The sequence below is a fragment of the Piliocolobus tephrosceles genome, unplaced genomic scaffold, assembly GCF_002776525.5.
Source record: "Piliocolobus tephrosceles isolate RC106 unplaced genomic scaffold, ASM277652v3 unscaffolded_109, whole genome shotgun sequence".
Taxonomy (NCBI): domain Eukaryota; kingdom Metazoa; phylum Chordata; class Mammalia; order Primates; family Cercopithecidae; genus Piliocolobus; species Piliocolobus tephrosceles.
The window spans coordinates 97197-110008 of NW_022291976.1; the positions used below are offsets into that span (position 1 = coordinate 97197).

The 12812-nt window shown below is 37.4% G+C and overlaps 1 protein-coding gene across 2 annotated transcripts in view; it reads right to left on the reverse strand.

Moving 5' to 3' along the window:
* Positions 1 to 53: 53 nt before the first annotated feature.
* The window catches only part of LOC111529480 (CTD small phosphatase-like protein 2), a 110279-nt gene continuing 97520 nt past the window's right edge, over positions 54 to 12812 (reverse strand). For both annotated transcript variants that reach the window (XM_023196350.2, XM_023196353.3), the window contains exons 9-13: positions 12471 to 12533; positions 12287 to 12366; positions 7898 to 8024; positions 5838 to 5933; positions 54 to 3179 (exon numbers count right to left, since the gene is read on the reverse strand). In XM_023196350.2, coding sequence (XP_023052118.1) covers positions 3114 to 3179; positions 5838 to 5933; positions 7898 to 8024; positions 12287 to 12366; positions 12471 to 12533 — 432 coding nt within the window. In that variant the 3' untranslated portion in view covers positions 54 to 3113. The remainder of the gene's footprint in view (positions 3180 to 5837; positions 5934 to 7897; positions 8025 to 12286; positions 12367 to 12470; positions 12534 to 12812) is intronic.

A 12812-nucleotide genomic window follows, 5' to 3' on the forward strand; every position in this document is an offset into this window, starting at 1 on the left:
AAAAAAAAAAAAAAAAAAAAAAAAAAAAAAAAAAAAAACAATGTACACATTCATTTCACTGACAGTTACAAGAAAATAGCCGTTTATAGAAGTTACACAATGCTTTCAACAAATCCCAAACAAATTTTGGGAAACAGATAAAGCCACTGGGTAAAAATAAATATACATACTAGCTAATATAAAACAATTTATGGTTACGAATTGTCATCAATTCTCTTAGGACACAAGGAGAAATACGGTGATATAAATCTGATGAGGGCTACATATATTACATGGAATTAAAAAACAACTGATTAAAACATCCTAACAATGATACAAATATTTAAAAGAATGTCTTAAAAGTCAGACATTTACCACTGGAAATAGCATGACTTTAATATGTACTCCAGAGTTGTAATGTGTATACAGGTCACTTTCGCTGTGTCTCACCAGGTACCACCTCTCCTGCATTTACTAGTCAGTTTTTGAAGAGTTCATGTTTCCTGTGTGAGCTGAAGGGGCTGGGCACATTTCAATTTAAAAAATATACACCTCTGATTAACTAAATGGAAGTTTTTTATGTCTACTAACAGATAAAGAAAAGAGAGGATAATGGGAAGACAAGACATTATGTTAAGGTGCAAGGAAGCTGGTTAAATTGTCTCTGTAAATTATCTTAAATTTTGTATTAACAAATTTAAAATGACTCAAATAAAGTAATGAAGAAAAAAATATTAATTTGGCCTCAAGAAATTTTCTCAAGCCATATAAAATTTTCTTAGTTTATTTCTTTATGGAAGCATCTTCTGCTTGATCAGCTGACTTAAAGGAACTCTCCTAGCGTGGGACTGAAAACAACTTAATCATTGATAAAAGATGATTAGTTTAAAAAGTTGGTTTTTATTATTGAAGTGCCCACAGGCACAAGAGAATAGGTGCTTACATTTCCCTTTAGATTATGGGAAAGCCCTTTGAGAATGCACTAAATCAGGAAATCTTTCAGCAAACAGAATGCATGCTGAAAGTTCAGATCTCATATAAATTTTGGGTTTCGCTGTTTGAGCATAAAAAGGAAGGGGGCAGGGAGAAATGTAACTAGGTTCACAATTTTGAGCAAGAGCATATGTAAAGGTAACGTATGTACATTTTATTTCAAGAAAGACAGAAGACAAACAGCATAAAGATGCCCAGATGCCCTAAAGATAAATACATTTCAAAGATTCTCATTAAAATGAATCTGTAGTATTTTTTTCCTGCAAGCAAAATACCTTTCTTTAAATAAAATTAAAAAAATCAGTATTCTGAATTGCAAATGCTTTTGCTTTTTTTTTTGCAGAAAATCTGCCATGATTATTTTTTTAATGAATAAGGATTTTCCACAAAACAGGCTTGCTCTACATGCTAGATTTTTAAACAGTTCAGTGACACAATATGCTAACTACATACACAACAGATAATATAGTAAGAAAACACTCAACCTGATGAAAAGTTAAAATCTTCATTAATACACTGAAAATTGACATAACTCATGCCTTTAAAATCAAAAATACAAAAATTAAATGTTTTCCTAAAAAGATTTCCTTATTTTAAGGATTCATTTGAAAATGAAGCTGCATGTAATTTGTACAGTAAGTTGTACAAGTAAACAGGTAATATACATAAAAAATTAATTGACATACTCCTCAATTATCAGTTGTCCACCTTTAATTTCCAATACTGTACTTTCTTAACAAGCATACAAAATATCAAACTTCTCTTTAGAAAAAGTGCCGTTCTTTGACATCCTTTACACAAAAACAGTCTGAGCCTGTGGCATGTTAATGCAGTTGAGAGGCAAAGCATACGAACTTTTACAAATTCTACCTTCCATAAAAAGCCTCCCGAAAAGGAGATTACACGCCACTATAAAAATATCAACCTCTTGTGGTAGCTGCATTAGAGAACCAAGGCTTGAAGACTATTTTCATATAGCATAGAAAAACCACTATGAGAGCATATTAACTGCATTGGTGGCTTGAGAGTGTACTGTGCCACAGGATTATGCATAGCTACTGTTAGGTACCAAGACTGTTACACAGTTTTAAATTGATTGTAACTGAGGGCATAACAGAGGTACTACCAGCCCATGCAAAATAACTAAAAATACTGAGTCACTGTGCTGAATACTTCATTCCTGGAGAAAACCAAAGGCAGCAGTAACTAAATCAAGCCAAACAGGTGACCAAACTTTCTCCTCAAAGATTTGTGAGCACAGTGAAGTCTGAGGTATACCTTTATCCATTATATCTGTGTGCCATTGCAAGATATTACCATTTGAGAATATACGCCATCACAATGGTTTAAATCTTTTGTATATTAGTCATTCATATATTCTTATCTACCCAGTCTCTTGATTTTTGAAAAGATTTCACCTACAGTAGAATATTACAGAAACAAAATATAAATGCATGTCTTTCTAAATGAAACTTACATGGACTAAAAGTAGAGAATATTTTTAAACAAATATACAATGTGCAGGCAGACAAAGCAGGAAAACGGCCATTCAAATGTATAATAAAAAACTAAAAACTGACTATCTCCAGAAAACTATGAAGCGCCTCAACTAAACGGAATGCATAATGAAATTCTAATCTAATACAGGTCAAAAATGTAAAAAGGTTATAAACCTTAACAGGAAAAATAAAACAACTTTTACTGGCCATTCCTGTTGAAATGAGAATCATAAAGTAACAGAAAAGTGGCTACAAACCCACTTAGAGCACCAAACAGAGAGAAAATAAAAGTCCATTTTCATCTCTGTTATTATCATAAAATCCTGTGTGACTACAGGTCAAACTGCTGGTGGCAGAAACAGAATTCTTTATAAACTGCAGATGTCCTGTACATAAAAAAATTTCACTGGAGTTGCACTAGTTCTAAAGACTCTTCTGTTTTAGCCTACCTACTATATGTATTCGATCTGAGATAGATAAAGTCTCTTTCTGTAACCCTTGATTATTATTGGGCACCAAAGATAAGAAAAGCAAGACGGGGTACAAAAATGCAAAATTTCAACAGTAATGGCAATGTTTTTGTCTTAGTCCAAAAGGGTCCTGCATTCTCTCCCCCTTCAGTGATTTGACAAGTCTTTGTACTTAATCTGGGGGCAGCAAATCATGCAAGCGAAATCTGTCTCTGATGTGTGGTCGAACATCTTCATTCTGTGTGGAAAAAAGACAATTTTTAAAAAGGCATATTATTTCAAAGATATGATCCTCATAACATAGATATTCTTACCTTGCAGAGAAAACATACCAGTTTTTATTTTATGACATATTTTGTTTGCCAAATGGAAATACTACACAGATACAGTTAAATTTAGATTTATTAAAATTGTCATTGAAGATTTTTTTTTTTTTTAATTTTTATTTTCTGAGACAGAGTCCTGCTCTGTTGCTTAGGCTGGAGTGCAATGGCACAATCTCAGCTCACTGCAACCTCTACCTCCTGGGTTCAAGCGATTCTCGTGCCTCAGCCTCCCAAGTAGCTGGGAATACAGACGCCAGCCACCATGTCTGGCTAATTTTTTGTGATTTTTGTAGAGGTGGGGTTTCACCATGTTGGCCAGGCTGGTCTTCAACTCCTGACCTCAAGTGATCTGCCCACCTTGGCCTCCCAAGATTTGTTTATTTATTTATAAATGAATGAATGAATGAATGACAGGGTCTTGCTCTTTCACCCAGGCTGGAATGCAGTGGCACAATCCTGGTTCACTGGAGCCTCAAACTTCTGGGCTCAAGCAATCCTCCCACCTCAGCCTCCTGAGTAGCTGGAATTATAGGCACATACCACAATGCCCTGCTTGCTTGCTTGCTTATGTATGTATGTATGTATGTATGTAGAGATGAGGTCTCATTATGTTGACCTGACTAGTCTCAAACTCCTGGCCTCAAGTAATCCTCCCACCTTAGCCTTCCAAAATGGTGGGATTACTGCTGGGTACAGTGGCTCATGCCTGTAATCCCAGCACTTTGGGAGGCCAAGGCAGGCAGATTACCTGAGGTGAGGAGTTCAAAGATCAGCCTGGCCAACGTGGTGAAACCCAGTCTCTACTAAAAATACAAAAAATTAGCCAGGCATGGTGGCGGGTGCCAGTAATCCAGCTACTTAGAAGGCTGAGGCACGACAATCACTTGAACCCGGGAGGTGGAGGCTGCAGTGAGCTGAGATCGCGCCACTGCACTCCAGCCTGGGCGAAAGCGCAAGACCCTGTCGCAAACAAACAAACAAAACCAGTGGGATTAAAAAGGTGTGTACTACTACACTCTGCCAAAGTTTCATTAAGCAATAGAGGCCAAACCAAGATAGGTAAAAGAGAATTCTACTTTCTACATAGGTCTTTAAAGCTAAGTGTTCCATGTGATATAGAAATAGAATTCCCAGAATAAAATTTCGGTGGCATAAGCATTAATTCTAGATGTGAATTATAATATCAAAATGAAAAATTTAATGTTTTTTTGTTTGTTTTGTTTTGAAACGAAGTCTCACTCTGTCACCCAGGCTGGAATGCAGTGGTGCAATCTCGGCTCACTGCAACCTCCGCCTCCCAGGTTCAAGTGATACTCCTACTTCAGCCTCTAGAGTAGCTGGGATTAGAGGCGCCCACCACCACGCCCAGCTCATTTTTATATTTTTAGTAGAGAGGAGGTTTCACCATGTTGGCCAGGCTGGTCTTGATCTCCTGACCTCAAGTGACCCACCTGCCTTGGCCTCTCAAAGTGCTGGGATTACAGGCATGAGCCACCATGCCCGGCCAATTTAATGTTATTTCTAACACAACTGCCAAGCAACTTGTAAGAGAAACACCACTGAAATAGTAAAGACATTCAATCTATAAATTCTTAAATACTGATAAGCATAATTTTAATATAATATATAAAGCCTGAAAATGTGGCTGGGTATGGTGGCTCACATCTGTAATCCCAGCATTATGGGAGGCTAAGCTGGGCAGATAGTTTGCGCCCATGAGTTTGAGGCCAGCCTGGGCAACATGGTAAAATCCCCTCTCTACAAAAAAACACAAAAATTAGCCAGGTGTGGTGGCACATGCCTATAGTCCCAGTTACCCAGGAGGCTGAGCCAGGAGGATTGATTGAGCCCAGGAAGTCAAGGCTGCTATGAGTAGTATTATGTTACTACACTGCATCCTGGGTGACAGAACAAGACCCTGCCTCAAAAAACAAAAAAGTTTGAAAATGCACATAATCTTTTTCTTTTTTTTTTTTTTTGAGACGGAGTCTCGCTCTGTCACCCAGGCTGGAGTGCAGTGGCCGGATCTCAGCTCACTGCAAGCTCCGCCTCCCGGGTTCCCGCCATTCTCCTGCCTCAGCCTCCCGAGTAGCTGGAACTATAGGCGCCCGCCACCTCGCCCGGCTAGTTTTTTGTATTTTTTAGTAGAGACGGGGTTTCACCATGTTAGCCAGGATGGTCTCGATCTCCTGACCTCGTGATCCACCCGTCTCGGCCTCCCAAAGTGCTGGGATTACAGACTTGAGCCACGGCGCCCAGCCGCACATAATCTTTTACAACCTTTGCCCTTATCTCCCATGACAGATGACTTTATTATCATCATTATTATTTTTTAAAGAGCTGGAGTCTCACTATGTTGCCTAGTATGACCTCAAATTCCTAGGCTCAATCAATCTTCTTGCCTCAGACTCTAAAGTAGCTGGCACTACAGGCACCTATGATGGCACCTGTGACCTGGCTCACAGTTGACTTTATAAGTCAGTACACATAAAGCAAAGACATTTAAAAAGATTTATTTCAATATAGGTGAGCTAACAAAAACACAACAGAAAAAGATAAGCTATGCTTACCAGTTCTACAAGCTTCTCCAGGAATGGAATCAATTTTAGGAGTTCATTGTCATTTTTATCCATAAACCAACTTTCTATAGGGATTCCATTAGAAAGCTAAAACAATAAATAAGTAATTAAATCCTCTTTTACTTATATTATGCCTAGTTTGGAAAAAGTTAAAAAATAAACAAAGATTTATTAAGTAAACACTGATCTAAAAGTTCCTTTGAAAAGTAATGTCGCCAGACTTTTCTTTGACAGCTCAATAGTGCAAGAGACAGAGGATAAGGAAATAAATTGAAGCCTATTGGTTTTTCAGTGTCATTTCTTCTCAGAGTACATAAAACTAAACAAGAAAGTTCCATTAAAACACATTCTACAAGGATCATTAATATAACTAAAATATTCCTTTATTCTTTCAAGAAATAGTTACAATTAGTACAATGCTAGATAGGCACTGTGAAAGATGGGACACCACCAATCTAAAGAGAATATAGAAAAGCCTATACTTTTTTCCCCCCTTAAATACAGTGACCATATCTCCCATTCATTATTCTATTCCCATCGAGCAGGATAACCTGAAATACAGTAGAAACTTAACAAATTAATGGTATTTCATTGAAGAGGAGCCTAGAAACAAGAACGTAAGCCATACTTATTTTATGGTGAAAAATCTCTGGGATAAAATGTTTTAAAATTTAGGCTAAATGTTTGTATATGAAATGAAGGATAATTGATATAATTTTATCTAGGAACCAAGATGAAATTCTTAAAGACATTTTTAAATGTAAACAAATAAAAGTAAGGATCTAAATAATATCCTATACAGCTTTTCCCTTGTTTTCTTTTTATTATAGACATTTTTAAACACAGAAAGACAAATCTAGTTTATACTCCAATCCACTTTCCATCATCCCGATTCTGGACTGGCTTATTGTGAAGCAAATCTAAGAAATTCTATCACATGGGGCTGGTTGCGGTGGCTCACACCTGGAATCCCAGCACTCTGGGAGGTTGAGGCAGGTGGAGCACCTGAGGTCAGAAGTTCGAGACCAGTCTGGCCAACATAGCAAAACCCCATCTCTACTAATAATACAAAAAAATTAGCAAGGCATAGTGGTGTGCACCTGTAGTGCCAGCTACTCAGGAGGTGGAGGCAGGAGAATCACCTGAACCCGGGAGGTGGAGGCTGCAGTGAGCTGAGATCATGCCACTGCACTCCAGCCTGGGCGACAAGAGAAAAACTCCATCTCAAAAAAACAAACAAAAAAACCAGAAAGACAGAAAAGAAAACAGAAAGAAATCATATCACATGGACATATTCATAATCTAAAATATACCTTAAAAGGATGACTCATCAGCCAGGCACAGTGGCTCACCTGTAATCCCAGCACTTTGGGAGGCTGCGGGGCGGCGGATCACCTGAGGTAGGAGTTCGAGACTAGCCTGACCAACATGGAGAAACACCGTCTCTACTAAAAATACAAAATTAGACAGGCGTGGTGGCAGGTGCCTGTAATCCCAGCTACTCGGGAGGTTGAGGCAGGAGAATCGCTTAAACCCAGGAGGTGGAGGTTGCAGTGAGCTGATATCGTACCATTGCACTCCAGTCTGGGCAACAAGAGCAAAACTCCTACTAAAAAAAAAAAAGGAAGGATGACTCATCTATAGTTGTAGTTGTACTAGCAAAAGGTACAAATATATTGATAAAATAGTCTAAGAAAATATTTCAGAACATTAAACCAAATAACCAGAAGAACATAGTTAAAATAGCTGTAGTACTCAAATATGTTTGATTAAATTACTGATTATTGATTTAATAACTGATAAGAATGCTATTAAATGATGCTTATCTTATAGTTTTCTTACTCAGGTTTTTCTTCATTTATGCTGCATGTCATTTAAGTAAAAAGTTTCCAAAAGGAATATACTACTTTGTCATTTCTAATTCTAAAACAATGACACACTAAAGGGAAATTCCACCAGTGAAAATTCTCTTCCCATCATATTCTGTTTGGCAGCATGTGTCTTCATTGTATTTTTTCCAATCTGAGTTTGTTTATCAACTTTCTTCCTACCTGATATGCAAAGGCTTGTGGTGAGTTGTCAATTATTATAGTTTTTGAAAGATCTCTTCCGAGAATATTTAAGTCCTTTATATAGTTTCCTTGTACACAAACACAATGTTCACGGAAAAGCCGGTGCCTAAACATAAAAATAAAAACAAATTAAAACAAAAAAAAACCTTTCTACATATACACACATATATATACCATAGGCTTTATAGGTTAAGCCATATTATTTTCTCTCTTGAAGGAAATTCAAACACAAATATGGGCCTAAACGTTGGGCTGCCATTTTACTATAAAAATTCTTAGCAATTACTGAAAGCTTACAACCAAATATTACTAGGCCTTAAAGAACTTGAGTTTATCCCAAAATGTTATAATTAAATTATAAAGGGGGATTAAAAACTCTAAATTGTTTTTGTAATTTATTTACCCAGGAAAGGTCAGCTCAGATGCAGCATCTGGTTGTCAGCGAGGTCCTGCTTTTTAACCAATTTTCCAGATGGTTGACTGAGGCACAAGGAGGTCAAGTGACTTGCCCAAGGTCACACAGTAAGTCAGTGGTTAGCCCCGCATTGGAACCCAGGATCCTCCTGGCTCCCAGTCCTTGGCTCTAACCAGTGGACCACACAGCCTCCCTATCCCTGTACATGCCAGAATAGAAAATATAAGAAGGAATGTTTCTGTGTTGGCATTTGGAAAAATGCTTTTTAGATTTCCTTATTTTTTTTGAGAAAAGGTCCCAAGACCAAAACATTCCATCATTTCAACTTTTCCTAAACAACCCTCTTTCTTTTAGTATATGTGTATGATCATTTGAAAAAACAGAGATTAAATGAAATGAGGAATTCAGATTTAAGTATCAAGTATTATAAATGTAAACCCATGTTTCACCCAAATAGAAAAATGCTACATCATTTTAGAAAGCTATTAAAGGATTTACAATAATACTAAAGTGATTATTATAATCTCAATTTATACCCAAAATATTAGCCTCTGAACATTACTAATAATTGATACATACAATAATTTTTTTCTACCTTGAAGTACTCTATTCTGTATATATTAATAATTGGTAAGTTGTCTTCCTTGTGTCTTAATCACACTAACAATTTTGCAAAACCTAGGACCTATTTGGACCTATATTTTAAATTATGCAGTTTCAAGAAACGGGGATTTTCTACCCACAAAATATGTCACACTGCTACCAAGAATTAAAAAAAATCTACATATACACACGCACAAACAAAAACTCAACCTTAAAATTATCAGTGCCAGTTGGTATGGCAAAAAGGAAGAATTTAACAGACAAAATGTATAAGCAGTTCTTTCCCCCTTCTTATAAGGAATAACTTTAATAATCACAGTCAAATGATCATCTGGCCCTTGGAAGGTTTAGTCAGTTCTACTTTGAAAAAACAAACAAACAAAAAAGACTAAGTAACTTAATTCAAGCCTTGGTTGGGCCTAAATAAGATTCATTGTTTTATTTCTATAAACAATTGGATATGAGGAAATTGGAAAGGCAGATACAGCATGTAAATTCAAGTCACTGTTGATGCCTCTTCACCAATAGTGGCAAACTCACTGAGACAGGAGACAACTGAATCTGTACGTGGATACTACAGTTATTTTAATTAAATTACAGTAAAAACCTTCCAATTATTCATTCAGGAATCTGAGGGTGTACAGCATGTATTTGCATTTTTAGAAGAAAACTATTTGTACCAGTCATCAAAGAGCAGTTTGTACCAGTCATCAAAGTCTATTCTTCCATGTGAGTAGACTTGCTTCTTTAGAAACTCATGAGATTTAGAGAAACAGGAATTTCTTTTTTTCCTTTTCTTCTTTATTTTTTTTTTTGAGACGGAGTCTCCCACTGTTGCCCAGGTTGGAGTGCAACGGCAGACTCTCAGCTCACTGCAACCTCTGCCTCCCAGGTAGCTGCAATTACAGGCACCTGCATCATGGCCAGCTAATTTTTTTTTGTATTTTTAGTAGAGATGGGGTTTCATTATGTTGGCCAGGCTGGTCTTGAACTCCTGACCTCGTGATCTGCAGGCCTTGGCCTCCCAAAGTGCTGGTAAGATTACAGGTGTGAGCCACGGCGCCCGGCCTAGATCATAGGAATTTCTTAGAGTCTATCTTATCACCGACACAGACAATTCCCTATAGCACTCACAATCTACTGTTTGAAAAGCTTTTGCTGACTGGGCGCGGTGCTCTCGTGCTGGTCGGTAATCCCAGCACTTTAGGAGGCCAACGTGGGCAGATCACGAGGTCAGGAGTTCCAGACCAGCCTGACCAACATGGTGAAACCCCATCTCTACTAAAAATACAAAAATCAGCTGGGCGTGGTAGTGCGCGCCTATAATCCCAGCTATCAGGAGGCTGAGGCCAGAGAATCGCTTGAATCTGGGAAGCGAAGTTTACAGTGAGCCAAGATCACACCACTGCACTCCAGCCTGGGCGACAGAGCAAGACTCTCTGTCAAACAAACAAACAAAAATACAAGCTTTTGTTTCAGATTTTTCAAAATACAACTAGAAAGAACAAATGGAAACCCTCAAGTGTGTAGGTTTTATAAATCTGGTTTAAAAGAGGATTGTTAATTTATAACACATTGTCACAGCATGACTATCATTTGTTCCTCTTTTGTAAATGAAAGCTCCAAGAGGGAAGAGCTTGTGTTGCTCACCACTGTTTTCCTGGAATATTGGAGGTGGCGAATAGAAATCATTATAATGAATGAAGTCATCAAAACAAAATCACTGGGTATACTTTAGTAAAGTGAGGTAAAATTAGTATAAATTACAATATACTTTTGTGAATAGAAAATACTATTTCCCATTTGTGTGACTGCAGCTTACTTATTTTGACCCTTTAGATTAAAAAAAAGATACCACAACTTTATTTAGAAGAAAAAACCCTCCAAAATATGAACATTAGGAAAAGTCTTTCAGCGTACTTGCAACCACTGAATAATAAAGGACTGTTAACAGCACAAAATACAGTTTAGGATTTTCCAGTAAGACAACATGGGAAAAGTATTTAAGAAAATTAATACCCAGCTGGGCTGAGTGTGGTGGCTCACGCCTGTAATCCCAGCACTTTGGGAGGCCAAAGTGGGTGGATCACTTGAGGTCAGGAATTCAAGACCAGCCTGGCCAACATGGATGAAACCCCATCTTTACTAAAAACACAAAAAATTTGCCAGGTGTGCTAGTATGCACCCATAGTCCCAGTTACTTGAGAGGCTGAGGCAGGAGAATCTCTTAAACTCGCAAACTGCACTCCAGCCTAGGTAAGAGTGAGAATTGCCTCAAAAAAGAAAAGAGAGAGAAAGAGAGAGAGAAAAGCAAGCAAGCAAGCAAACAAGCAAGCAGCCAGCTATTAAAGTTTTTTTTTTTTGAGACAGAGTTCTGCTCTTGTTGCCCAGGCTGGAGTGCAATGGCACGATCTCGCAACCTCCGCCTACCAGGTGGCTGGGATTACAGGCATGCATCACCACGCCCACCTAATTTTATAATTTTAGTAGAGAAGGGGTTTCTCCATGTTGATCAGGCTGGCCTCAAGCTCCTGACCTCAGGTGATCAGCTGGACTCGGCCTCCCAAAGTGCTGGGATTACAAGCGTGAGCCACTGCTCCTGGCCCTATTAAAGCTTTTATGAGCCTTTTGTGTCATCTCTCTCAGCTATTGGTCAAAAACTCAAAGATTAACTCCTCATCTTAAAGGATACAGCAAGACTGCTGCAGTCTTACTATCTCACTTCAGCTGACAAAATAATGGAACTAATTATCATAATGTTTTAAAATCACCACGGCACTCCCACTAACCAGGAACACACTGCATCTGCTGGCTCAGGGCACACACAAGGAATTAAGTCCAGTCAGGATAACGTGAGTGACTAAGCCCATTGTAATTTCCAATCAGATTCATGTAACATTTTCTTTCCATGGAAGATAAATTTGCTTTCAAAAAAAGCAAGAGCTTAATTTGATCCTTTCTGCTAAAAAATAAATTTTATTTCTCTATGCCATTAAAAAGTAAAATTAACATGCATTATCTCAGAGACGTATGGAGATGAAACATCATGCACAATGTGGAAAAATTCCACACAACCCCCCAAACCCCTGTCTCCCCCAATCCCAAAAGAAATGAGGATATAGATGTCACAGTGAATAAAGGCACTGGATCTTTGTATCCTTTAAAGAACGTCTGTCTGGAGTTCCATCATTAGGAACTCTTTTAAAGAGTTTAGGGGCTTAAAAAATTCATTTATATTCACCATTCAACACATATGCAGCCAACTGAAAATGGCCATTAAAATGAAATAGAATCAGTAATTTCATAGATCAGTGTGACAGACATTTCCACTATTTCTTAATTAAATTTACCTGACCAGTTGCTTTTTAGGGTCTAGTATGTTCAGTAACTTGTCTGCATACACCTTCTTAGAAGCAGTAAAAAGAATGATCTATAAATTCAGGGGAAAAGAAGTAATCATTATACATGGTCTAAATATGGGTACTATATTGAATAAAATAAAAATACATATGTAATTAGCTTAAGCATGTTTACCTCATACATCTGAGACATTCGTTCCAGGAATTCCCTGAAAAATGGTCTTAATCTCACATAAACCTGAGGAAATACAAAGACAGATTTCAGCAAATAAACATACAATGGGAAACCACTTCTTTTTAAGATGTGCTGTATTCTAACTTTGATTATAATTAAAAAGTTCATGTTTTAAAGTATAGAAATATTAACTAAGTACCACTCAAACCAAATATATTTCACATACAAGCGATCACTTAAAACAATCTCTTTGGTGGGATAATAATAATCACTGATGATCAGTTCATTTTTACTAATAAAATAGCAGCATACAGTACTTCACTGGAATGTAATTTTAATAAA